General features: G+C 43.6%; 1 protein-coding gene across 5 annotated transcripts in view; it reads right to left on the reverse strand.

The window, feature by feature from the left end:
* Window positions 1-27,311, reverse strand: part of efnb3b (ephrin-B3b) — a 96,161-nt gene that overhangs the window by 5,240 nt on the left and 63,610 nt on the right. For all 5 annotated transcript variants that reach the window (XM_008327118.3, XM_025061387.1, XM_025061385.1 and 2 more), the window contains 2 exons: window positions 5,843-5,935; window positions 2,441-2,500 (listed from right to left, as the gene is read on the reverse strand). In XM_008327118.3, coding sequence (XP_008325340.1) covers window positions 2,441-2,500; window positions 5,843-5,935 — 153 coding nt within the window. The remainder of the gene's footprint in view (window positions 1-2,440; window positions 2,501-5,842; window positions 5,936-27,311) is intronic.

Below are 27,311 nucleotides of genomic sequence, written 5' to 3' on the forward strand. Positions count from 1 at the left end.
CTTTTCTTCCGCTCGCTCACTCTGTGATTTTGTTTCTCTCTATCTTCTGCTCATTGAAGCCATAATTACTAATCTTGCTCTGAGCTCAGTCCTGGAAACTTAAACATACATAAAGGGGCCGTGCACAGTAGGATATCAATACAGACAAACAGGCACAAAGGCACACCTCGCGGCTCGGCTGCTATTGGACCCCCTCTGTGCTGAGCTCAACTCTAACACCGGATGTTGATTACACTGGCTATCCCTCTATGTGTCCCCCCCTTTTTCTCTATCTTAACGTCCATGATAATTTCATGGTCAGCTTTCTTCTTTCATATGGCTTATTTTCCTTTTATATCTTCTTAGCCTTGATGCTGTGTTTCACTTTATTTCTCAGGGAAAAGGACCCATCAATTCAACCTTACTGTTGTGTGATGAATGCGGTTGTAATGACCTTGGTCCACTGATGCAGTTGTGTTTTGTAAAGGTTTAAATAACACGTCTTGATATTTGGAACAAGCCTCTAGATCACTTTCAGTATTAAATGAAAAAAAAACAAAAAAACAAAACAGAGATATGACATTGAAACTAGGAATAATTGACTGAACGCCTAATGTCGCGTTTTTATATGGATTCATATTTCATTGGTGCAAATGTGTCAGGTTTTTTTTTTTTTGTCTTGGGCTTTCAAAATCAAAAATATTTCTAAAATGTGGAAACAGAATAAATTAGCAATGTTCCTGTCAACAAGCCATGTGTAAATACATCCCAGAGCAGAGACGAGGTTTCATAATTAGCAGGGCTAATCCATCACGACACTTTCGCTTTTCACCTAATTCCCCCATATTTTTTTTTTTTAACAGATTGAATTTATTTTCTTGGACATCAGGTTAATGTCCTGCCAACAGGAAGGGGATTGTTTCTGTTTCTCAGTTCCGGTATTATCTATAATAGATAATGCTGGGTGTTATTTTCTGCCATTTATATCCGTTGCTTTATGGCTTTTTGACTTGATAATATAGTAAGCTAAAAGTTACGGACATATTTTTTTCTTTATTATGGCACTAGAATCCAAGGCTCTCCAGTCGCTACAGCTGCTTCTGTTCGAGCAACAAGCGAGCTGACTGACAAGGACAAAACGCAAGCAACAAGGAGTGCTGGACTGGGATGGAAATGTCAATAAACTCAATCAAATGAAATACTTTGATAATGAGGAGACGGGCTGAATGCAGCGATTGTGGGACTACATCATGAGCTCGGAAGAAGCGCTCAGTGATATTTGTTTACATCCCTGGGGAAGATCAGATGAGATAAGCAGACAAAAGCGAAACTCAATAACCAGCCACACTCCACTCACTCAAACGGTTTCAAGTGCATTCACGGGAGGATTAGAATTTCTGTCACAAGTGTTTTGTTTCGGAGTAAACAGTTATCTAAACAGAGGTGTGGGGTGAAGCGTGCGTTGATGTGTCCTCGTACGGAGGTCCCGGGCTGAAACAACCTTCCACAACATGTGAAACTCTTTACACTGTGTTATTCAGCTCACTCCTGTGGAAACAAAGCTGCGCCGCTGTGGCAGACTTCACACTCGGCAGTTCTCGCTCGAATACATACTTTATATAATGTGCTGTGGACAAATGACTGGATAATGTGCAAGTGGGCCGATTCACACGTCTGTTAAATATACGCAAATATCGCAGCGAAGAAGAAAGCCGAGAAATGAACACGTCTGAGACCGACTTGGAATGAATTTGAAATAGAGCATGAATTTTAGCCTCTCCCCATTTTCATCTCCTTGTTGTATTCCTCTCCCCTCTTTGCTTTTCAATTATTCTTCTCTTTCTCCTTCTTATGTGCCTCCAAATACCCACTCTCTTCCATCACTCCCCCATGTCAGCCCTCCCTCCCCCACCCCCTCATCATTCTGTAATTCCCATCTTTCTCTCATTCTATCGTCCTCTCTCTGGCTTTCTTACTCTCATTCGGTCTCTCATGACAGAACTACAGAATCCAGGCCGGCCAAACTAATGACAGTAATAACTCTCCGAAATGTCGCCGCTGGTCTAGCCTTCTCTCCCATTGCCCTCTCTCTCTCTCTCTCTCTTTTCTTCTCCTGCCTCTTGTTTCCTCCCTTTCCCTTTTTCGGTCCTTCTCCCAAGGTAGCTATTAGCCATCCATTCCCTGCCTGCAGCACTTAGCTGCGAGGGCCGGCCACAGAGATGAGAAAAGGGATAGAGAGCAGGGAGTAAGAGAGCGAGAGAGAGAGAGAGAGAGAGAGAGAGTGAGATATGAAATTAAATAGAGAGATCCACAGATGTCACCGCTGCATATTCTCCATCTGTCGCCCGCCCCCTCCCTCTCTCCACTGCTTTTCTTTTTTATCTACCAGTCTCTGCTTATTTTCTCCATCCATTCCTGGATGGCTCTGATGTGGATTTTCTCCATTTGATCTCCTGCTTACCTGGGTTTCTGCTGGTGGTGCGGCCTGCCGGCTCCTTCTTCGGAGGCAGTCCATATTGGCCTGTGGAAAAAAAACAGAAAAAAAAAAACAAGTCAAAGTTCTGGTCATTGGAACCAAAAAAAGGGACATGAGCTACAAGTGCCAGACGGCCAAGTCAGAACAGGGCTGTTCTAATAAAGGCTCCCCTCTCTTCCACTCCAGTTATAGAGGAGCACATATTGATGGAGCGCCGACGCACCGTGGACGAGCACTTCTCCATTTGTTTGAATGGGAAACAAAAGAGATGCTGTCTGTTGTTTTGGCCAGAGTGAATTTACATGAAGCCATAACGGCTTGTAATCTGTAGTCGCTAAATCAGGCCATCTGTCTAGCAAGCCCTCGGTAATGGTGATGGCATTAAAAAGCCTTTATGTGACACATGCAAATGCGGACACACATACCCGCACGCACACGCAGGCAGCCATTGTGAAGGTACCACAACTCAAACTGGAAGAGTTGGTTTAGAAAGTACCAATTTTGCCCACTCCGGAGCCATCTGCTCAGCCGTAGGGCCTTTCATCTCCGCCGCTCAGCCGCAATTTTCAAAAGGTCCGTCCGTCAAAGGGCAAAACCATTGGGTGTTTAAGGCACCACGTACCGATTATGCCCAACAAGGCATAACCAGCACGTGCGTACCTGTGTGTTCGCAGCCTAGCCATCAAACTTTACATTGTGACATTTGGAGACATGTGAGGCCAGTGGCTCAGGGGGCCAAGCTCACGACAGCCCAATGGACAGAAGTTAGGGCTGCTGCCGTCTGGATCGATAGACACTGCTGTACGGTCAGCGTTGGCTGGTGCACGGAGGTTCACACTGTGGGTGTACGACTGAGACGGAGCGCAAGCAAGATAGATAAAGAATAAAATAGGAGCCGACAGGTCATTGTGTGTGTGCAGGGAAATGGTGCGAGTGTGTGTATTGTGAGCGCTGGCGTCTGCGTGTGTGTTCCTCGGTCAAAGCAGAGAGCCATATCTCTTCTGAGATCGCTATGAGGCGGCACGCCGCTTATTTAGACGACAAACAACACAGACGTGACCTTTCAGCCACGGAGCAGATAAGACGCGGAGAGAAGAAGAAGAAGAGAGAGAGACAGAGAGAGAGAGAGAGAAGGAGGGAGAGACGGAGAGATAGAGGGAGAATAACCGAAGGGGGGATTGAGATGGAGACTAGCTGTGGGGAGAGATGACCAGCATGTAAAGTGAAGGGAGTGTGGTGTGTGTGTGTGTGTGTCATGAGGACGGGGACAAGGGAAATTAAAAAGGAAGACAGCGATGTTACTTGAGAGAGAGCCAGGGGAAGGGGTTAAAAAGAAAAAATAAACCGCAAAGAAAGATTGCGTTGAGGAAAGGACAGAAGAGGAGATCCACCGCAAAGAAAGACTGCGTTGAGGAAAGGACAGAAGAGGAGAAAGATAAGATAAAAGAGAGAAGGAAATCTAAATAAAAAAAGATGCGGAAAGTCACTGAGGTCACTGTGTGTGTGTGTGTGTGTGTGTGACAGTGAAGCCAAGTAGTATTTCCACTGCCCATACGGTGAGAGAGAGAGAGAGAGAGCCATGGGAAATAAAGTGTGTGTGTGGCGCAGTGTTTCTATAGCGCTGAGCTGACTGTGCTGATGTTATGGGCTGATAAAGTCACAGCAGCGCCTCTTGGTTCTATGCTGTAGAGCAGCCACAATGCACTGGTGCTGATAGCACAGCACTGACTAAAGAAACAGTATTAAGCATGTGAGTGTTGGTGTGCATGCGTGCATGTGTGTGAGTGGTGGGGTCGGTGGGGGTCGGGTGAAGGACAGGTGCCTATTATGTGTAGGAATGTGCTGGTCAGTCAAAATGTGCAAACGGCCCGCTTTTTTTCTTTTGACAAGTCTGCGTCCAGGCTCCATTACCTACGCAGATTTTTCCCCAAACAAATTAGTAGTGTGTGCAGCAACGCGCCATTAAAAATCACTGACTGTGTGCTTTGCCACTGAATGGAGTCGTTTTGTTATCGCACGCCGGCCGGCAGCTCTGCTGCATGGGGGAACGCCTGACGTCTGGCGTGTACAAATGTCCACATCAGTGCGTTGACACCTCAGGTTTGTCCTGTGTGGACATTATTCAGATGACGTGTCCATGCCTCCGCATGCATGAGCTACGTGTTAGACCTGTAATGTATACAGACATGCACTGGCTTCAATGCTGGTGTCGGCTAGTGTCAAAGGATGTCCGGCCTGAGTGAAGACAGTGAGGAGGACGTGAGATGTGAGACGAGGAAACCTGCCTCTCCGTCACCACAGTTAACATGATAGAATCAACACGGTTCCTAATACCATGGCTGCACCATGACAAATTTAATTCTGTGTCATCTGGCTGACGTCCCCCAGAACAGGACACAGAACTCTGTTCCAGTTTAAGGTTCTCTTTTTGCTACATTTTCAGTTGCTTCATGAATGAAAATGGATTGACGTGGTAGGAAACGACAAGAGTCGGCTCCCAGTGGTCTGGTTCCTTCAAATTGCTATTCTGCTTGTTTCCCATCAATTCTCCTCATCAATTCCAGATATGGTTTTGCTTGATGACATCATTGCAAGCTCCCTATTTTTGTTTGAAGTTTGTTTTTTTTGTCAGCCTAGCATGACAGTTTGGAGTTTCTGTGAGCGACACAGCCTAGTTTATCCTTTAGGTTCCTTTCACAAACAGAAGTTGATACGTATGTTGTTGTTTATCAGCTGGTTTTTATGTTTACATTTTCATATCTTATTCAGAATTGGTGGGTTTTTTTCTCATGCAGTTTTAAATCTGTCCAAATCAAATGTCAAACACTAATGCGTACTTTACATTAAATGGCTAATGAAAAACACCTACGGTATATTTACTATATTTTATTTCTATTTCATACTTTACATTAAATGGCTAATGCAAAACACCTATATTTACTATATTTTATTTCTATTTCTATAAGAAATTGAACCAATATGTGAAATTGATAATGAAATCATTAGATCCTTATCAACACTCAAACTAACATGGTCTCATTTCTGTCTCAATAATACTGTATATAAGGAAGGAACGTGAACTCCTTGTCACTGGGACACAGCACACCACTGCACACAACCAAATGTGACCTCTGGTTTTAACCCATCACCAAAGTCAGTAGGAGGCAGCAGTGTGTGGGGACGGTGCCATGCTCAGGGCACTTCAGTGGCAACTTGGCAGCTGGTGGACTCGAACCTGAAACCTTCCACTTCCTTAACCACTAAGCCACCACTGCCACATACGTATAAAAATAATAATTCACATCTTAATCCTGATAAAAGAACTTTAGAGGGTTACGTGTGTGTGTGTGTGTGTGTGTATGTGTGTGTGTGGTTGAGAGGACTTACTCTGTCCCACTTTCAGGACCACCTTCATGCCTTGTGTGACACACACTCCTCCTCTCATGCTATCCAAGCTTTGGCGTGTCCCATCAGATGTAGCTGCAGGAAAGGAAACAGAAAAACGTCAGAATCAGCCGGACTTGTTTCCTGATATATAAACACATGCGGGCACTCGCAGAGGAAAACATTTCACATTTGTTCAGTTTCTCCAAAACTCTACTTGATGCCGTCAACGTCTTCAATTCATATGCCGGACCATCGCCGGGGAATCAATGAGTGACATTTGACAAGGCCACGGTTTAAATCTCCACTAGAAGCTCTGAAATGTCAAACTACGAGGCGGCAGCGCTTTAAGTAGTCCTCGTTTATTAGTCCACTGGAATTCATTAACACCCCTACCACACCGCATGGACTCAACCGCTTTCATTCAGCTGCAGTTGCTGCCAGGTCTGGGGAAATGGCAGGAGAGGGCCTTAATAGGGGAGGAAAAGAAACTGCCTGACGGGGGAAAAAAAAAAAAAGGGAATGGTAATCCAATCAAGGGCGCCTATGAAGTAAAATGGGGCCCCTGAGACACAAAACACTGCGTGTTCACAGAGTACGGAGCGGTACTGGTTACAAAAACAGACCTTGTTGAACGAGTTAAACCTCTGACTGGTAATAAGGTACAGTTAAGCTCAGGGTTTCACAGAGTGGAATAAAAGATAACAGCAGTTATCGGATAATTCTGAAGAACCTCGGCTGTGACGAAGCAAGGAAGTTTATATGAATGTACGTTTGGCTTTATATAGCTATACTGTGGAGCAGCTGAACTGACAGGCTCGACGTGTGCAGGAATCAAACAGGTTTCAGTCCAGTGAAGCTTAAAGTTGGAGTAAAAGAGGTCAAACAGTCTTAGCAGAGAGCACGGGCAGGAAAGAGGACTAAGTGTGTGTGTGTGTGTGTGTGTGTGTGTGTGTGTGTGTGTGTGTGTGTTCTTATGCGGGAAAGTGCAGGAATCCCTGTAATGCTCTTCCTACATAAAGCATGTCAACGCTGCATTTGAGATCAGTGGTCGGCAGGTCATACAGGCTGTGGAAAGAGGAAGAACATTTACACAGAGAGTCAGGATGGGGGGATTAGAAGGAAGGAAGGGTGGAGGGGGGGCATAGTGATAAATAAAATAAAAGGTTATGAATAAGAGAGAAGACAGAAAGAGAGAGTGACAGCAAAGGGAGAGAGGAGCGAGGAAGGACAGAAGGAGGAAGTGATGTCTGAACAGATTCACCAGTGAGGGCAGCTGCTGAGCGGCCCGTCGCTCGTGCAGCTGGTTTTAATCTCCTATATACAAATGTTAACGGTCACCAGCTTGACCCTGGCTCCACACGGCCGACCACAGCCACTGTGACAGGACACAAACATCTGTGTTTGTCTGTAAAGTCTGTCCTACGGAGGAGCCGGTGTGTGGCTACGACAGGGAAAATATCACCTCCCAAAACAACCCTGGAAACAGCAGCCGTCTAACCTTATTTTTCATGTTACAGCCCCGAGAGGTGAACTTGACTTCCTTCTGCCTCTCACACACACAGAGGATATAAACTGTCTATAGACGTATATGAAATAAATTTTACCAGCGACTACCCTTCAGGCTGTAGATTAGCTGCTCTGAAGCAGGCAGAAGGAAGGATGGCGGGCGGCTCAGGAGAGAGAGAGCGCGAGAGAGAGAGAGAGTGGTATAGAGAAGGAGGGAGGGAGGTGTGAAAAAAGGCAGCTTCTACTTCTAACACCTCCCTCACATTTCTCTCCATCCCTGCAGGACGCAGAGTGTGAAAGCAGGAGGAGGAGAGAAGCAGGCGGAGGTCAAGGCGAACGCCAGACTGGTGAAAGAGCCAGCGAGATGGGCCGGGGAGGGACGAATGTATATGTATAAAAAAAAGGTTTAAATAAAGTGCTGTGAACCTGTTTCCACTTTCCTCCACTTCTTCTTCTATTCACCCAACTGAAATGGACTTTCACGTCACATTTTCCTGTTGCTGTAGCCTATTACACTAATGTCGGTGCATGTGCCAAATTACACCCTGCTCTTCACCAGGGCTTAATGGTGTCATTGAGAAACAGCTGATATCGTTGTCTCCCCTGGTGTTGTAGCTGTTTGTAGCCGGATGTGTCAAACAGTCTTTATTTAGTCCCAGTAGAAGTCCGAGCTTTGGAGGTTCAGTGTCAGTCGTCTGTGGTGTTCAGTGTCAGTAGTTCAACTCATTCTTTTATGCGTAGCTCAAACAAAATGTACTAAAATGGTTCACATTCTGCGTTAGCATTCTAGAATATCACACATTTTTACTTACAGACCAAATACAAAATATATACTTTTTTTTATGTATTTCATGTTTTCATCCTTGACAGAATTTTTAAAAATTAAAGGTACTCATAAACACTGACATATTTTCTTTTTCGATTTTACTGATTTATTCTAACGCAGACTTTGGTGGGATAGAGAGTCGGGTCAAGTTCATCTTTGGCATTTCTGTACGGACTTTTTCTGTGTGTTTGTTTTTCTTCCAGTATTTCAGTTTTCTCCCTCGGTTGAATTATAAACTCTAAACCGCCCATGAATTTTTAACGCGGTTTTGAAAAGTTGCCGTAGACGGTCCCCTAATGGATGAATGGAATCGTAATTAGATCTCTGATCTTCCATTTCATCAAAATGATCAGAATACTGAACTGTGTGTATGAGGTAACGTTATTTTTGACTAATTGGCGTAGTACACCTGAGTGTGTCTTCTTGGTACAGTGAACACCTGACTATATGCTAACAGAAACAACCGGAGACTCAGCGAGCACTACGCTGATGAACAGAGGTTACCAAGTGAGCTGAAGGTGGGCCTCAGGGTGAAAACACAATACGGCAGCTCTGATTGAAGGTGGAAGGAATAAATAACCATAAGTGATTCTATAGAGAACGGGCGGGGGGGCGGGGGGGGCTGTGACTTTTGAGAGTAATAACTACTGACACAGAAAGGAGGACAAGAAGGCAACAGGAGACGAGGGAGGTGAGGATGATGAGGGCTGAGGAAAAAAGCAGGAGGAGGAGGAAGAGGAGGAGGAGGAGGTGGTGGTGGTGGTGCAGGGAAGCGAGGAGGAGAGACTGATTGCCTGTGACAAGCTGTTGGTGATATGATGGGGACAGGGGACTATGTGAGACGATAGAGATGACCTAGAGCCCAGTGGACACAGAAATGAGGCAGAAAGAGGAGGAGGAGGCTGAGGAAGAACAAACAAGGAAATGGGTCTGGTCACCAAATGAAGAAAGGTGGAAAACAGAAGAGTTAATATGAGATGATGAATGTCAGAGAGGTAAAAGACTCTAATGGATCCACAGACAGAGGAGATCCACGGACAGACGTAGACTGAGAGCCAAATGAACCCAGGTCTGCCTCTACAAATGTAATTGAACAAATGGATGCTTTTTTTTTCAATCCATCAGCGTCAACAAGTTAGAAATAACACAAAAACACCAACTCAAAGAAGGAGCGGCTCCTCCCGCATGTCACAGGAGCCAACGTTTTCTGGTAAATTCCACTTTCACAGGAAGAAAGTGATCGCCAGGATCACAGCTGCTTTGTCTGCAGATCCAGAGCAGCGCTTTTTAAATTGTGCAAAAAAAAAAGAAAAAAGCCTTGCACTTGACAGGTGAGAGATATCGCCACATCAAGGTGGTGATCGCAGAACATCTGTAAAATCCTGATATGAGGTGGAGATAAGAGCGGAAGAAATGTGGAACTGCAGGAAGTGATATGCCTGAAATCTTCCCCAACTCACAAAGGGAGGACGGAGAGGGAAGAGAGACGGCGGGGTGGGCTGTGTCGTGTGATTTGGTGTGAGATACGAGGAGAAAGGAGGACAAGGGAAGAGAGGGAGACAGAAAGACATGAGAGGGAGAGGAGGGATGAGTAATTGATACAATGATCAGCAGTGATGGGGGGAGGAGGGGGTGAAGCGCCAGAGGACGGCGGAGAGAGAGAGAGGGAGGGTGTGGCACCGCCACCGTCGTTTGACGGGAGTACAGGAAGGAGAGGAGGAGGAAGTGGGAAAACTTAATTAATGAAATAATACTGCAGTCAACCTCAATCAGCCTGCACAGTGCCGCCACTGTGCACATGAGCAGGCAGCCAGCCAGGCAGGCGGGGCGGGGGCAGAAGGGTGTACGTATCGTCCGCAGAAAAAAAGATCAGAGAGTGGATGAGTCCTTCTCTGTCTCCCTTGTTATTACCAAGGTCAGTGCTCGGCCAAGCCTCTTCTCTGCTTCCATTATCACCGTTCAAGTCGGGAAATCATTACATAAAAGTGGACCGAGACTCCGCCGGAGTCACATGACGCACCGCCCACTGAACCGCGCGGCTCCGGCCCCGAGATCGCACGTACGTTTAGGGTGTAATTGAGTGTCACTTGCGGCAGCGAACTGTGCAAAGTTATTTTATTCGATCTAAGACAGAAAGTTAATGTTTGTCTTCCTACTCCGTTCCCCTTTTGTTCCTGTGGTGAGTTTATCAGCTCTAGTTATATATTCAACACATGCTGAGTGAGAGCGTGGCCTCCCGCAGCAAAACACTTGCTCCTGTGAACCATGCGAGTCTGTGTTGTGCTGAACTTGTTATTTCCATTGCATGCTCTAGTCTATTTGCTATTTCCTGCCAAAAAAAATGAAGAATTTTTAGTTATTGGTGCAACATTCTCCTCTTTCTCCTGTGGTACAAAATAATCCACATGTACATCAGATGACGGATAATGAAACAGAAATAGGGCAACACTGCCTAATCCTGTAAGACAGAGAGTACGAATCAATTCTTACAGATTTAACATATTTTGTGAGGTTTTTTTTAAGGTACTAACAAATATTTAAAATGCAAATCCAAATAGGATTAAGCAGTCTAATTGAAATGCCATTTCAAAATATGTAAAGCTATGCTTTTCTCTCTTTTTTTATTTTTTACTAAGGCCCTGTTACAGTATATCTGGTGAAAATCCAGTTTCTAAAAAAATAAAAAATGTGACTCAACGGTGTCTATTTTTGGCAGCGACTTGTGCCTGCAGTGTTCCTCTAAGGCTGCAGTTACATCCTTCACCAAATCACAGAACAGGACAGTAAACAATCTTTGGCCTGAAAGGCAAAACCTGGGGCAAAATGAGGAGAAGCAACTGCTGGAATATCCCTTAAAGCTGCGAGCACATGGAAACAATAACTTAAGATGACACGGAGCTGAGCACAGCAACATTTTCTTCAACTACTCCCACGTTTAATTCTAAAAACACAAATCATTTTAATATTGAGGAGACGCTAATTTCCAGAATCCCACTACATGGTTTATAAATTCATACTTAAAAACATAAATGTTTTATGGGTTTTTTTTTTTTATTGATGACGTAGATGACACACAGATGCAGAGAGGGGAAGGTGATGGGGGTGGTGGGGGTGGTCAACAGAGGCCCACAGCTCAATTTCCCCTGCGGGCTCTGAGGCAGATTAATGTCTCGGTGTCACCTCTGAAGTTATGAAGTTGCAGTTTTTATGACAACAGGGACCGTGGAGCCATCTATATTGCTGGCGTGTATAAAAACTATAAATGTAGCTAAGCTTCTGCAACAAAGTAGCTAGTGTATCACACACATGGACACACACTGGTGGGAGTGTAAGACCGGGCTTTATTTCATGACGACAGCACGGATGAAAAGGCAGGCGGAACCCCGGGGATGTGGAACAGAAAAGTTAAAATTTGAAAACCAAAAGACGAAACGAGAGGAAAAAAAACAGCCTGTTAGTCATGAAGCCTGCACCAGCAGACCAGCAGCACCCGCGGCTAGCCTGAGGTCTTTAACGAAAGGTTAGCAACGTAACGTAGTGTGTCATGTTAAACGGCGCCAATAACCTCAAATGCAAATGAAACTTGAGGGATAACAACACAAGTAGGTGTTTTGTTTTGCTGCAGGCACGCTGGTGAGTGCTGGAGCTGCAGTGGTTTCAGTGTGTGTGTGTGTGTGTGTGTTAGTGATCCTCTTTTCAAAGAGTTTCCATCTGTGCAAAATCAACCAAAAAGCCAATGGATTGCCTCACAGCCGCTTTGACTTAAAAAAAAAATCCTCTTTTTTTTGTTCCACTTGTTTAGATTTTCCCAGAAGGCCCTGCTAAGGTCTTGGAGGTCTCCTAGACTTGTCTGACTAGTGTGGGACCCCAGGGTAGACGCAGAAAATGTTGGTGACATTATATATTTTATCTGGCCTAACAATGCCCTGAGAATGAGCTGCAAAGTACTGCAAGATGTATGGAGTGCTTCGCTTTACAAGTCACCACAACCCGACTACTGCCAAGCAGCGGTAAACGGATACATTTGTGCATGTTTGGATTTTGGACCACACTCTACCGTAACGACCGCACGAATAAGTCTCTTGTCATGTTTGTGTGTCAAAACAGAAGGGAATGTTGCACGGGATCTACGGATGCCTTCCTGTTTCAATTTGTACCCCCCCCCCACTTTCCGCAAGCTTTATGCCCTCCATGTGTGTCGTCTAAAAGAAGAGCATATAACCTGATCCCGTCTCAATTGATGCTGAAGTGAAGGATTCACAACCTCTCCTTCCCCTTAATGCGCCTGCTTGCACTCCTTAAAAAAAGCTCTGAATCTGCCATCAAAATTTCCTGTAACTAAAAACGTCTTCATAAATCCCCTCTGATGTTTTTATGATCTGGCTGTGACGCATTAATGAAGCTATCACAAGCCATTACCTTGGTGCGGCGGCGAGAAGGGGAAAAGGCATTAAGGTGTGTACTGAGACAGAACGGGCATTATTTTAGCTCCCCTTGGAAAATAAAACACACTCACACACACACACACACACACAGACACCAGCAGGGTATTACAGCCCAGTATTATTTTCACATTCCACCTCCAAAATTCACAATACACCATTACTCCTAAGCTAGCATTACGGTGTTCCCAACTTGTTTTTCTGCACAGTGCAGGTTTTCTGTTCAGTTGTTGCAGACAAAGGCTCACTGTAGACTGTGCTGTGGTTAACACTTGATCCACCAGCAACAAACGGGGAGAACACAAAGACTTGTAGGCATTTGGTGCCTCTGTTGCATAGTGACGCGACTGTACGTGAGAGGTTCCGGTGAGACCGTGGGTGTCGTATGAGGACATGGAGGTGAGGCACAAGAAAGATCTTGTTATTTGTAAAATGCTAGATCAGTGGTTCTCAAACTGTGGTACGTGGGGAAAATTCACATTTTCACATTTACATTTTCAATTGAATAAATCTGAAACATACCATGCACAATTAATACAACATTTAAACCTAAACATCTTTCTAAACATCTCTCCTGTGGTGGAAGCTAACAGTGAAGGCCTCTGCTGCTGTATTCTAATGTTGGTCATCATGGTGGTACTCAGAGAGATCAATGTTTTCTCAGGTGGTACAGAGGAGAAAAACTTTGAGAACCACTGTGCTAGATGATACCCTGTACTAATAATGTTGATGTTTTTAGTGGGACTGAGAAATCAGTGGCATAACGCATGCAAGTATATCATAATATTACACTACATACCATTACTCTTTTATAGACTTATTTTGTCATTTCGTCCCAACCTGCGGAGGCAGATTTTCCAATGTGTTTACATACCTGATATCAAAATGCACAAAATATAACTTCTAACTTCAAGAGGCCATAATGATTTAAAGGGTTGTAAGTGGCTAGATATGTCCCACAAATCCAGAGACATCCACTTTAGAGGGCAAAGGCAATTTTATAATCAAACGTTGCCTTTATTGGCTGCCTGCTCTGACTCGCAGAAAGAACCCACAATTACAGCATTTAATCATACTCCGGCCACAATGGAAACAAATTATTGTTTTAAAAATCTTCCTTTTTTCGGTAAAGCCACATTCAATGCCACCCATGCGTCAGGGAAAATAAGAGATAAATAAAACTACAACACTAAAGCGCAGCAACAAATCAAAGCCACATTTCTGATGTCCAGAGGCAGAAATATTGCTTGATTTCATATGGGATTTCCTTTCATTTGTATTCTATACAGGATGTGACATTTAAAAAAAATCCCAGAAGTAAACCCACTATCACAGTAAGGCCTACATACACTGTAGTTAATTACATATATATACCCATATATATATACAGTAGATGTATAGATGTATATGTATTCTTCACACTGTACACATTTAAATGTAAATACACACACATTAATATATGTATGTATATATGTATTCATATATACATATATGTATATATTTATATGTATACATATATACACACACACAAATAATGTATACATCCACACACATTATGTGTTGCACTACACCGCCCCCCGCCCCCTCCCTTTCAAACTCAGCTTCTCTCCTTTGACTCCCTGCCTTTCACTGTCCCATGTGCTCGGAGGGTGGGCCACACAGATTCACTTCGCATTAACCTCCAGAGTCCAAACACGTACAACAAACTGGGCCAGTGCTCAGCAGCCTTGCACACTCCTCTATTTCACCTCTTCCTCCTCCTGCTGTTCGTCAGAGTTCCAAAATAGAGTGCTGGGCTAACAGAGGCACCTGAACCCTGCATCTGACAAACATTCCCCGGTACACAGATCAGCCAGTGAGAGAGCCTGATTGCTTGTGACAGGACCGCTGCCATTTTTCAGTTTCTGTTGGGAGGAAGTGATTAAATAAACATTGTTGTGTATGCCCGAGACGACTGCTGTTGGCTGTCACTGCGCTGTTCGCTTTTGAAAAATCTATATTGGGATTCTGAAGACGTTGTTTTGATTGTGAGGCTAATCCAGATGAGCACAGGTACCACCTCAACCTCCGCGTGACAATCATTTAATCTGTGCTAATGTTTAAAATACGAATAAAAAGGCCAATGATGTTTGTTTGTTTGTTTGTCCGTGTGTGTGTGTGTTTATGATCCTGTGATTTGTAATCTGATGTGATGCACAGCGGGTTTATGATGGCTGCGACAACTCACTACTACACTGTCTCAGTGCATTAAGGTGATGCACGCAGCCTCTTATAGTTGCCTCTAGCATTCAGTCGTTTTTATACAAGCCTGGAGGGGTCGGGAGGATAACACAGTAAGATTTCTTCATTACGTTCACGGGTTAATTGAATCAGGAAGAACTGTGGCGGAGCATTCGTTATAAGTCTGAGCCCATTCTACAAAATAGCCCACATTAAATGAATGTGACCGGTGGAGCGTGGAGACGTATAATGAAAAAAAAAAGAAATAAATAAATAAAAGGAAGGGACAATGTGAGGAGAAGTAAGAGCGGCCGTTGAAAAGAGGCCTGCAGTGACCCGGCGGATGAGTCTTGTGTAACGTCAGTAAAGTGCAGTCCATGTAGGACAGTCACGACCGACGTCTTACAACTGGGTCAACGCTCGCATCGCGGTTCAACGAGGCCGTCCTCGTCCTTTGTTTGTGTTGTTCCCCGGACCCGTGTTTGTGTACAATCAGCATCTACCACTTAAGTTCAGCTAACCTGCTAAAAACTGCTATCGTCGTCAAGTGTACCACTGAGTGGACCCCCATGCATATTGAATGGAAACTTCAATGACTACTTATCAATACTTAATGAATACTTATCAGTAAATCCCTGAGTAAGTTCAACAGCGCAGCCTTTTAAAAGGCCTGTAAAGCCTTTTCAGATGTAACACACTCCAGCACTGGCAGGGACAGGAGAGAGGAGACTGAGCTGGCACAGCGGGCTGACGGGTTCACGGTCGTGTTTGAATTCTTAGTGTGATGTTTTCCAGTGCTGGCTGAGGTGCTGCCAGATTTGCTGCAGCCTCACAGGGGGAGAAGTAACACTTGAAGCTATCACGGGGTAATCTGGCTGTCTCAGAACTGCTGTGTATGTTTTTTCCGTGCGTGTCTGCGTGTGTGCGTCAGCCTCTGTGTGTGTTTTTCGTCTGGCAGTGTGCGTCCTTCTCAAGGATTGTGTGTGCGTGCGGACAGCCGTCCTCCATTATTTCAGCTACCAGATTGGAGGCCTGGAGAAATGGGTCAGCGCCAGCCCCGTCGTACCTTCTCACTGTCTCTCCTGCTCTTTATTCATATTTTCTTTTTTCCCGTGCAGTGGGTCTTATTCCCAAGTCGCTCCCAGAATAAAACAAAACACCTCTGGTTGTCCACTCCTGTGGCTGCCTGGATCTAGGTTAAACCTAGAAGTCCATCACTTACTCTTTCTGCCACCTCCAGGTCTACTTGCTCCTACTCTCTCAAATTCAATGAAACACTTCTTAAACAGGGGATTACAGTCTGTTAATGAACGTGAAAAGGAACGAGAACAGTAGAGAAGCAGTTTTGACAGGAAATGACCTACATTCATGATTTGGATTGAGAACAAATCTTTTTTTTTTTTTTAAACCATCTCGGTGACATTAAATGAAATGTGTTTTCTGAGGGCTGTATGAAGTCTGGACACGTTCTGGTCAAAGTTCTGGACAGTGTTGACATCAGCTCCTGTGACTGTGACTTCATCTGGACATTGTCCTGCTTTTGGGATCATTTCACTTATGCAACATCTCTTGCTAACAATCACCAAGTGCTACCGTTGCAATAACACAGTCACCTCTAAGGCTTCATGCTTTGCTGCCCCCACGTCTCCACACAGGTAAGTGGACACCACCAACGTAACTCAGAAATGTGGGCGTGTTCCTCTCATTCTCCTTCATTACACCCCCATCATTCACCCCGAAGTCTCCGACATTAAATGAAATGTGTTTTCTGAGGGCTGTATGAAGTCTGGACACGTTCTGGTCAAAGTTCTGGACAGTGTTGACATCAGCTCCTGTGACTGTGACTTCATCTGGACATTGTCCTGCTTTTGGGATCATTTCACTTATGCAACATCTCTTGCTAACAATCACCAAGTGCTACCGTTGCAATAACACAGTCACCTCTAAGGCTTCATGCTTTGCTGCCCCCACGTCTCCACACAGGTAAGTGGACACCACCAACGTAACTCAGAAATGTGGGCGTGTTCCTCTCATTCTCCTTCATTACACCCCCATCATTCACCCCGAAGTCTCCCTGAGGGCCGCTGCCCTCCCCCATCCCCACACACCCGTGCACTCCCACACCTGCACTCGGGTCTGTCCATTCACACATTTGTGAGCACAGTCCCCAAAATGAAAGACCTCAGTCTCACATTAGCCTGATTTACTGTCTCGTTTTAGGCGCGGCCTTTGTGCGCTGAGGCGGAAAAACAGGAGAGGAGCGCACCTGACTCCTGCTTCCACTTCTCCTGTCACTTTGTCATACTTTCATCACATGGAAGGTGGATGAAAAACAAGCTGTCGAGCTGCAATCGCTCACTCCTCAACAGCCACCGCTGCAGTCTCTCCTCCGTAACATTTCCCTTTCCCTCGCCTTTCAATTATTGCCTTTATGTTTCCTGCCGTCCTGCTGTCCTCAGCTTTTCAGGGACTTCCTCTCGGGCAGAGCCTAGCTGTGGCATTGTTAATGGAGGATTATGGAGATGGCTTCTCGCCAGCCGCATGCCAGAACTACAGAGAAGGTGATCGTGTGTGTTGTTGGGTTGGTCAAGGGTACAAACCCTTCACTTTGCTCATAAAAACGACTGAACACCACCACTTTACTCCGAGACACTGAATATTCAGGGATTTTCAAAGCCAAGAAAACTAGAGAACTGATGCATTTTATAAGAATATTTTGATTTAATAACAGTTAACTTCTCACTATCTGGATCTCTCTGATTTATACGATTCCAAAACAAATCCCAGGATTAAGTTCCCTTGAAAATACAGCAAGTGCCTGAAAGGAGGATTTTAAAATAGTTTGAAGTAAATAAATAAATAAATAAATAAAAAGCATAACCACCATGTGCCAGTGTATTGAAATATCCAGGCTAAAAAAAAGTGGAACCTTCTGAAGGACAGGCGGTCATATAATCTTCCTTCTGGGTTCAATATGTAGGTCATGGCACTTCAGGTAACAAGGAAAGTTGGAGAACGGGGACCGAGGAGAGGAGAAAAGTTACTCGACTGAAGGACAATCGTCTAGTAACACAGGAAGCTAGGAAGGATGCAAAAAAAGAGGGAAGTAGGTCAGGAGTCTGAAGGGAGGAACGTGAGAGCGATCTGAGACATGTAGGAGAGACAGACGGCGAAAGAAAGTGGGAAGACGGTGGCGGGGAGGAAGGGGGAAGGAGGGGTTTGCTAAATTAAGAAGAAAGGAGGAAGGAGGAAAATAAGAAGGGGTGGGAAGGAGGAAGAGTGAGGATGAAGATGTGGGCAAAACAAGGGGAAAGGCAGAATTCATGGGAGGCAGGGGCTCTTTGAGAAAAGGGCCTCATAAATGTCACTCCCTTCCGGGTGATATTAATGGCAAATGTCAAAGACTGGGAACTTGGAGGAGGTTAGGTCCCTAAATACAGAGGGGCGCGTACCAACGCTCACAGACACACAGTTCTCCACTTAGAAAAATGAATTTGAAAGGAAACAGTGACAGAGTGGGCCTGCAGAGGAGCTGTACATCTTAAAGACTGTAATTACACATAACTGTCAGCCTAATTAAGGCTTTTAATGAACTCTAGGAGAGCTTGGAAAGGACAAAATCTGCCAGCCGCTGGAACACGTGCGTGTTTGTTTGTCCGTGTGTGTGCGTGCGTGTGCGCGGGGGTGATAAATGATATGCTTCAGGAGGAACATGCCATGAACACCAACACAATCAAACATTTAATGAGCTCACGTGCAGCTCTGAGGTCTAACATCTAATATACATGCGTACATGGAAGGGCCTCCTGTGGCTTACACACACACACACACACACACACACACACTCACATGGACGTGCACAGGCGCAGCCAAACAGACTAATCATTCCTGTTGTGCTCTTTAATGTGATAAAGCGTTGACGCCCTGCCCACTGCAGAATGGTGACCGATTGGAGAGACATTTGAAACAATGGATTTTTCCATTAAGGAAAACTTTACTTAAGGATTGAGCTGAAATTCTTCACAGCGAGGCCCTAATGTACATTATAGATCATTAAGCCTGGCCATTTAACTTCTTGGCAGCCATTTCTGTTTCTTTGCCAGGTATGGGAAAATAGACTGTAATCAAAGACTGGAAAAAAAGTGTTAAGTCTTAATTAAGTGGCAGATAAAGGGCAATAACAAAAGTAAAAGGAGAGATTGATAGGAGAAAAAGCTCAGCGATGCATAATAATGGAACAATGTCCACTGTCAATCAATGTAGAGGTCAGTATGCTGTCAATTTGAGGGAGTGAAGGACTTGGGTGGAAAGTGAGTAGACACTAAAGTCTGTGTTGAATGTGAAAGTATTTATTCTTTAACCTGATCTTGACTTCCCAGATTTTTTTCTTTTGTTGCAATTTTCTCCTGTGCTTTCTGTCATCTACTTTATTAGAGTTACTGATGAACACACTAAGGATATGTAATGCTATACTACTATTCCTAAATATCCCAAAGGGAAATCCAGAGGGATGGATAAAGTGCTATCTATCTATCTATCCATCCATCCATCCATCTATCTATCATAGATCTATATATATATATATATATATATATACACCGTATATATCTTTCATATCTATCTATCGATAATAACTATGTGTACAGTATCTATCCATCTATCCATCTATTATAGCATATAGCCAGTCCTCATTTTGACTGACCATTTTAATTTAGTCTGAGTCTTGGTCTTATGACCGAATTGTAACTTAGTCTTTATCCTGACTATTATAAGTCGAATAAAACTGTTTTAATTTAAAATTGGTATTAGTCCTTGAAATATCAAAATTATTTTAGTTGAATAAATTTAAATTAAGATTGAAATGAAATGTGTATCATTTTAATGTTTGTATTGTATATACTTTACTAAATGTTAATTGTGCTTCATAGCATTCTATGGATGGATGAATGGATAGACAGATAGATAGATGGATAGATGGATAGATAGATAGATAGATGCTGTATGTTGAATGGTTTTTCCTTTACTTTCTCAAAATACTGGTGTTGCACCACAGTAAGCACCCCTGCCAAAACTTTAGAATGAAGCAGCAGGGAGGGAGAGTGAGGAAGAATAAAGAAAGACAGCAGCCTACAAATCCAGTCAGCACTTTTGGGTGCAGACTGTTTCCTGCTGGCCAAGAGAACAACACAATGAAATCAAGACTCACATACGCAGGGATGGGAGCTTTTATTAATCACCTTCACGGAGGAACTTTTTTGGTTTCAATTATTCATTTACATGTTTTAATACACAGACAGACTCGGAGCCACTGTGTGAGTTCTAATCTGCTTTGATACGTCTCTAAAGTGCCTGCTCCTTTTAATAACAGTCTGGCTGCAAATCCAGCTTCTGTTCAGCTGCATACTTTCAAAGACTGCTGCCCAACACTGACTAATGACCTCTTTCTCAGGAGTAAAAAATCTTCCTTTCTTTTAGATCCTATGAAGACAGACACTATCTCTCCCACTCTGTTCTCTCCTGTTTTCCTGATGTCTATTAGAAACTAAGATTAAGTCCTTTCGTTTCAAAGCACCATTCTCTCTTTTCCCCCCTCCCATAACTTTCTGTCTCTAATTGCATGCCTCTTTTTTTTCAACCAGCTGCTCTGTTGCACACTATAGTTACTTTGTGCAGTAACATGCACGCACGCAAGCAGCCACCGAGAGGAGCACTTTAAAGCTGGCACCGTTTTATTGTTTAAATGCACGAGCCAAGACCCAACACACACCCTGTACAAAAGAGCCAGTGTGTGTGAAATCAACTGAATGTGTGTGTGTGTGTGTGACAGTAAGCTTGCCTCTCATGTCTAGAAACCATGACTGTCATACCACAATACTGCGATGTCCATATCTGCGACGTCTCATCTATGAAATATGATAAGCCTTTTCACGGCAGATATTCAGACTATTTTTACTGACTTCATCCACCAGTGTCTTCCTAACCACCCCCAACGCTGTTGCTTGTTTCCAAAATGGTAAAAGCAGGAGAAACGCACACACAGACACACAGAACATGGAACCCAGCCAGCTGAAATAATACATCTTGACATCTGTGCCTACATACTGCTTGAGGAAGAGATGAGGGAGAGAGAGAAGAAGGGTGAGAAATGAAGGGGAGGATGATGGACAGCAGAACTCATAGGGCAATTATATACAGTTTGAGTGTGTGTCCAAGTACGCTAAAGACCAGTGTGTATGTGAGCCTGTGAGGGAGTGTGTACACTTCCTTGTGTGTCCAAAGGTGAGGGAAATAAAGTGATGACAGTTGCGTTTGTTTACCTGCTGTGTGATTAAAGCAGCCTGCAACAACACCGTGTGCTTAGCTGTACTGCAGTTTTTCTCTATTTACAGAGTATACAGCAGGCTGTCGACGGTTGTGAAGTTATTAGTGTGTGTGTGTGTGTATATATATATATTTAAAACTGTGTGTGTGTGTTTTATCTCTTATCTGCTCATCTTGTTTGCATAAGTGAACTCATTCATGGGCGTCTTTGTGGTTCAGACAGGACTCGAAAAACCTGTGCGTTCGTGCATGCTCATATATTTACACGTGCCTCGTGTGTGCGTGTTACTTTTTGTTGCCGTCTCGACATCTGTTTGCTCTGTCTGCCGTTTGACTTAGTTGATTTTATTTTTTGGCAGCTTCCAGATGTGTGTGTTTTGTCCTTTATGACAACATGGTTTTCTAGTTCAACGAGCTCTCGTTATGTGATCTATCTGTTCCCACGTTGCAAAAGTAAAGAGCAGGACCCAGTGAAGTTGTTTGCATAAAAACGGTCATTTTGAAAAGCAAGTAACTCTTGTATTCTTACATTCATTACATATACATACTTATGTATATGTGTATATATATATATACACACATATACATATATATACATACCCATATATATACACACATATATACATACATATACATATATATACATGTATATATATACATACATACATAACTAAACACATATATACGCATACATATATACATATCTATATCTATATATATACATATATGTATATATATATATATATATATATATATATATATACATATATGTATGTATATATATATACACATATACACATACAACACTCGACTTGATGGTTAGTTAGCCCTTTGGTTAGCCTTTGGTTGTTAGAAAAGTCAACCTAAATCTGTTGAATCAAATATTCGTGTGGACCTGAAAGTGTACTTCTATTCATTTATTGAGAAAAAATACAATATTTCTTATCAAATCGTGTCATCAGGCCAAGATATCGGCGGTTTGGCTATGAGCTCCAGAGAGTGTAGGTGCTCATTCTGGCAGTAAATAGAAGGGTGGAGACATAAACAGAATTAGTCAAGAAAGACAGATCTTTGCCTTTGTTACTTTAAACTGTATTTTCTACCTTGTTATTTCTCATATTTGTTTTATCGTTGCTTTTTTGTTATATGTCATTTGTCTTATAGTGTCTGTGTCTATTTTTAATGTCAAACCAATTGCCCTGTAGTGACACTGTAGTTAAGTTGAGTTGAGCCCTACGGTTCCACAGGAGTTTTCCTTGTATGAAATAATGCAGTGGTGTCACCAGGAAACAGGTGGAACAGTGGCAGAGCCTCATACAACGCCACAGAACCAAATAAACTCTGACTAATCGGCCACTGCCTGTCATACTTGTGGGTCGGGAGACATTTTTCTTACCTGAGCCCCTCTGGAAACTTCTTTGATTGCTTGATCAGTAATCCATTTACTGCAAGAGCCGTAAATCTGTCCCACTCCTCCAATCTTCAATTCAACGTACATTTTCTAATCACACTCCAAAAATAACAAACCTGGAATTACTGAGTCTCTTGTGTTCTGTGGAGCCGGAGCAGAGCCAAACGCCGGCTGTCAAAGGTTTATGGTGTGGATATGAATCATAAAAGGCTCACATCCTGCTGCATTGTGAAATAAAATTTTAAAAGAAGGGAAACCATACTCCTAATTTCTGCTTCAAATTATTTGAAATACATCTGCAATAACGTAATAGTGCTTTCTTGGCAAAGTCGGGGCTTGTAAACCGGGTTCTTAAATCTTACAAAAGGGGACAAACCTTTCTAAATAAAGGTTAAACCAATAAAACACCGTTAAAACTTGTCTTTTCTCCTCGGACTGCCAGAGACGCTCACAGCAAGGCTGTTGCCGGAGATGAGGTACGACGCCATTTGCCACAACAGGGGCCTCTTCTCTTGCAGCGCCACCAAGAGAGCAGCCGAGCAGAGCTGGAGGTGCCAATGAATTAGTTCACTGTTTTCACTCATTACACTGAACTAAATGCTGACTTTTTCCCCCGTCTTTATTTACACCCTTTTCTTCATCTCTGACTTCTCTGGCAGACCCACACACACATATGAACACACAAACACAGTCCACAAAGACCCTGCTCATAATGAGGGCGTAGTGTGGTGTGTGAGTGTGTGTGTTATTCTTTGTCAAATCTGTGTGTGTGTGTGTGTGTGTGTGTAGGAGGATTATGGCAGTTCCAAAGCTGTGAATAGGGCCAGACTGGGCTCCGGCCCGGCCCGCATTAATTACTCTAATTAGCTGCTTAATTGCATATATTAAAGCAGTGGTTAGCAGTGCTGGGGCTGTGGTAAGGGTCTGGAGATGGGGGTGGGTATGGGCGAACAATGGTCCATTACACACATCCACACCCAAGTGGTGAACCCACAGCTCCTAAACCCGCACACACTTGAGGTGGTCTGAAGTGGAAAAACGAGACCCCCCCCCCCCTCCTCCCCTCCCTTTCATAACGTGGGTTTTCAATTGTATGCCCCTGCCAAGCCACAAACCCCCATCAATATATAATCAGTGCATACTGCACCGGCAGATGTGAGCGACTAATATGGACGATAAGCCCCCCAGAGGCAAATGAGAGGATTAATATTGGAACAAAAGGGAGTACTTGAAGGCAGCTTAATCTCCCACTCTGTGCTGTATCACTTACTCAGTGCTCCGCTCCCTGTGACATTCAAGACGCTAAACTCTGCCACGAAGTTCTGACCGTCGGGCATCGGCCTCGACCTCCGTGCACGTCACACTGACCATGACGATGGGGGAGGATTCATTCCACTCCATTCTGGCGCAAACATACAAAATTATTTACCAACAGACGAGGATGAATGAAGCAATGGACCTCAGATTGTGACATCTCGTAAAGCCCAATATCCACACACCGTATGAACAAAAAGAAAGTTACAGACAGACGAGTGAAGGATTAGCTCGGACGGAGGTGAAAGTCCTGCCCAAAATGCCCACAATGCATCACACAAAAGTGACAATTACTCAACAAGCAAACCACAGGTTGGCTAATGAATCATCTCTCAGTAAACAAGTGGAGCGCACACGCACGCACAAACACAACGCGCACGTGCTCCCAGGCGGAGTGATAATGATGTTCTTTGTGGAGTTTGGGGGTAATTAGGGCTGCTTAAATGCTGGCTAAAGAGGATTTGCAGCCTATTGTTTGCCCTTGTATTGCAGAGCTGTGGGCCCTCTCTCGCTCCACTGAGTGTCAACGCTGTTGTCTTCTCCTACTGTCCTCTCACAGCGGTCCACCTAACCTTCCTGCGTTCCATTGTCTCTATTCTTACTTCAGCATATTTGGGATTTGCTGTCCCAGGAGTACGACAGTGATCTTATTCGTACGACAACATGTACGATGACTTATTCGAAGAAAACTTCACAATGTCCCACGTGACCCCTTATTTACCTGGCTGAGTTTGATCATTAGCTCAACAGGAAGCAGATCCTGTACCTACATACTGCACCTTTGTAGCCAATCTAAACAGCACAACTGTCTTATAGGCCATAATATTCATGGTCTATAATAAATGATCCTAGCCACGTCAAAATAAAAATTAAGATTTTTCTTTCTATGTTGTTATCAAACTAACGGGACTGTCAAAATCCCCAAAACAGAGTATTCCTAGGTCATACACACAATGAAACTCACTATAAGGTATACTACACTAAGTATACATAAAGTATGTATGTCCAGCAGTTCCACTGACCAGCCATGTATGTTACAGGATCAATACACCTGTTGTCACAGAACCAAACTGCAGGGAAAACAAAGCACCACAAGCCAATAGCAAAAATACCTTCTCAACACCCAGCATGCATTTGTTGGGACTTTAAAGGGAAAATCCGAACAAATAAATTTGCATTTGGGAATGTTGATTTATGACACTCTATCGTGAATAATTAGGATTTTTAGGATAATTGGGATCTTGACTAATCGTGATTCATCGTGATTCATCCCCCTCCTAACTTGTGATTGCTGATTCAAATCTTTCCTTGTTTGACCCTAAAAAATTCAGTATGTCCTACATTTTAAAATCCCTCATTATTCCACAAAATATGAAAAGATAAACAAAAAGGAAAGAACAGATGGCAAACTTTCATCCCTGTGCGGGACACACACACACACACACACACACATACCACCATGTTGGCCCGTGTGTATGGTAACGCATCTGTCTGTGTGCCCATGTTCATTATGTTGATCAGGGGTCATGTTTGCTTGAACCTGGCCACTAAATCAAAGCTATATTAGCCGGCTAATGTGTCCTTCTGGTGCCAGAGGTCACAGCAGAGGTGCGCTTGTTTTAAACTCCCCCAAGTTTGAATGTCAGGGGAACACATCTCTCTGCACAAGGTTCCGCCGCAGACGGTGGCAGAACAATGATGCTTTTGTGTGTGTAGGACCCAGAAAAGTTTGTGTGTGTGTGTGTGTGGGTGGGCGTTCGCATATGTGTTGGTGTGTACGACAGGCAGACAGTGCACAGAGGTTAAATGAATCATACAATGTTAACCAGGCCCAATCCAATTAAGAAGGGATTCTTCATGTCTGACCTTTAACTGGAGAAACGCATTCACACTCACTCATGCAATTTACCTCCACCGCCACAAAACTACAACACAACCCCCCCACTCCCAAACTACACAGTCGGCCTCCCAGACATACACACACACACACATTCCAGCCATCTTTATACACACACACAACCAATCTCTCAGACAGTAGTGCGGCTGATTGCTGACCTAAATCAGCCAGGCGATCTGTCACTTTCTCTTACTCACACTCAGCACACATCTTTTTTCTACAGCTTTACTTTCTTTTCTCCTCCCTCTCTTTCTTCCTCCCTTTTTTTTTTTTTTTTTTGCCGAAATATTCTCAGTTCTCCTCCGGTGTCACTTTACATCAGCTCACCGCCGTCACTTTTTTTCCTCTCTTTATTGTCGTCACCAGAAATCTCTCTGACCTCATTGGTGCCTAACAATAAAGCTGTCCACTATGACGCATGTGTACTATACACATCTACATACAGCAGAGTTCAGGGTAAATGTTGTGACTAATTATTTGAAGCCAAGTAACGGCGTCATGTTCAGTGGGTTTCTTCAAACTCTTCTGGGATTCGGTTGGATCCACTGCACCGGAGCCTCCCCTGACCAGTTCAATTCCATTTTCCACTTTCGCACTTCATTTTAGGCTATTTTCATGCATTAGAGTTTAACTGAGGCCACTCGCACAAATAGTTTGATGTGTTTGGTGGAGTGTGAATAATGCGTTGTGGGCTGGAAAAGCAGTCTCTGGTCCGGCTTAAAATAGTTGTCAGAGTTCTGGCTGGGAGCAGACTGCAGGCATGTACCGCCAGGGCCGCGGCAGATGTGGAGGCCTTGAGGTGAAAAGATGTGTAACGACTTCTCTGTTCAAATTCATGGTTGCTCAGGAAGAGGAGGAGTCGCTCCGCAGGTGTTACACACTTTGTACTGGAATATATTGCCAGGTCAATGGTGACAGATCGATAAATCTTCCACTTTTCAGTTATGCATTTTTCTTTTCCATCAGCATATTTTGAAATAGTAGCATTTGCTGAACATAAAGAAAACTGCAATACTGACTCTACGAGGCTGGATTTGAAGTTATACTTTTGCATATTTTTCTTTATATTTTTCGCACATTAATAATTCCATCGTTTGGTATAGTCACAAATAAAACTAAAAAAATACTTTTTTTTAAATTTAGGATTATTGACTTATCTTGACTGAACATGATTAATGCTGATTATTTATGACCATGATTGATTTATAACAGTTTAGAAATGTAACCTAAGAGTTAAATATCTGCTTATGTTGCAATAGAATAACATAATCATCCAAACCAAATCAAACTTCCATTTTGATTTTTGCACTTTTCCATGACTTAAAATATAATTTCTAACCTTCGACCGAAGCTGTAAGAGCAACACAGCTCGTGCAGTGCACGTAAAGCTGCAGCTTGTTAGTCCAAAGTCCAAACAATGTCGTTCACCTTTATGTACAAGACCAGATGATTTGATGACGCTAGAAATTCTTCTTTATGGGTCAGGAAAAATAATGTTGGAGTTCACCGTGTCCAACAGGCCTTTCTATTTC

The sequence above is a fragment of the Cynoglossus semilaevis genome, chromosome 1 (genome assembly GCF_000523025.1).
Source record: "Cynoglossus semilaevis isolate Cse_v1.0 chromosome 1, Cse_v1.0, whole genome shotgun sequence".
NCBI lineage: Eukaryota > Metazoa > Chordata > Actinopteri > Pleuronectiformes > Cynoglossidae > Cynoglossus > Cynoglossus semilaevis.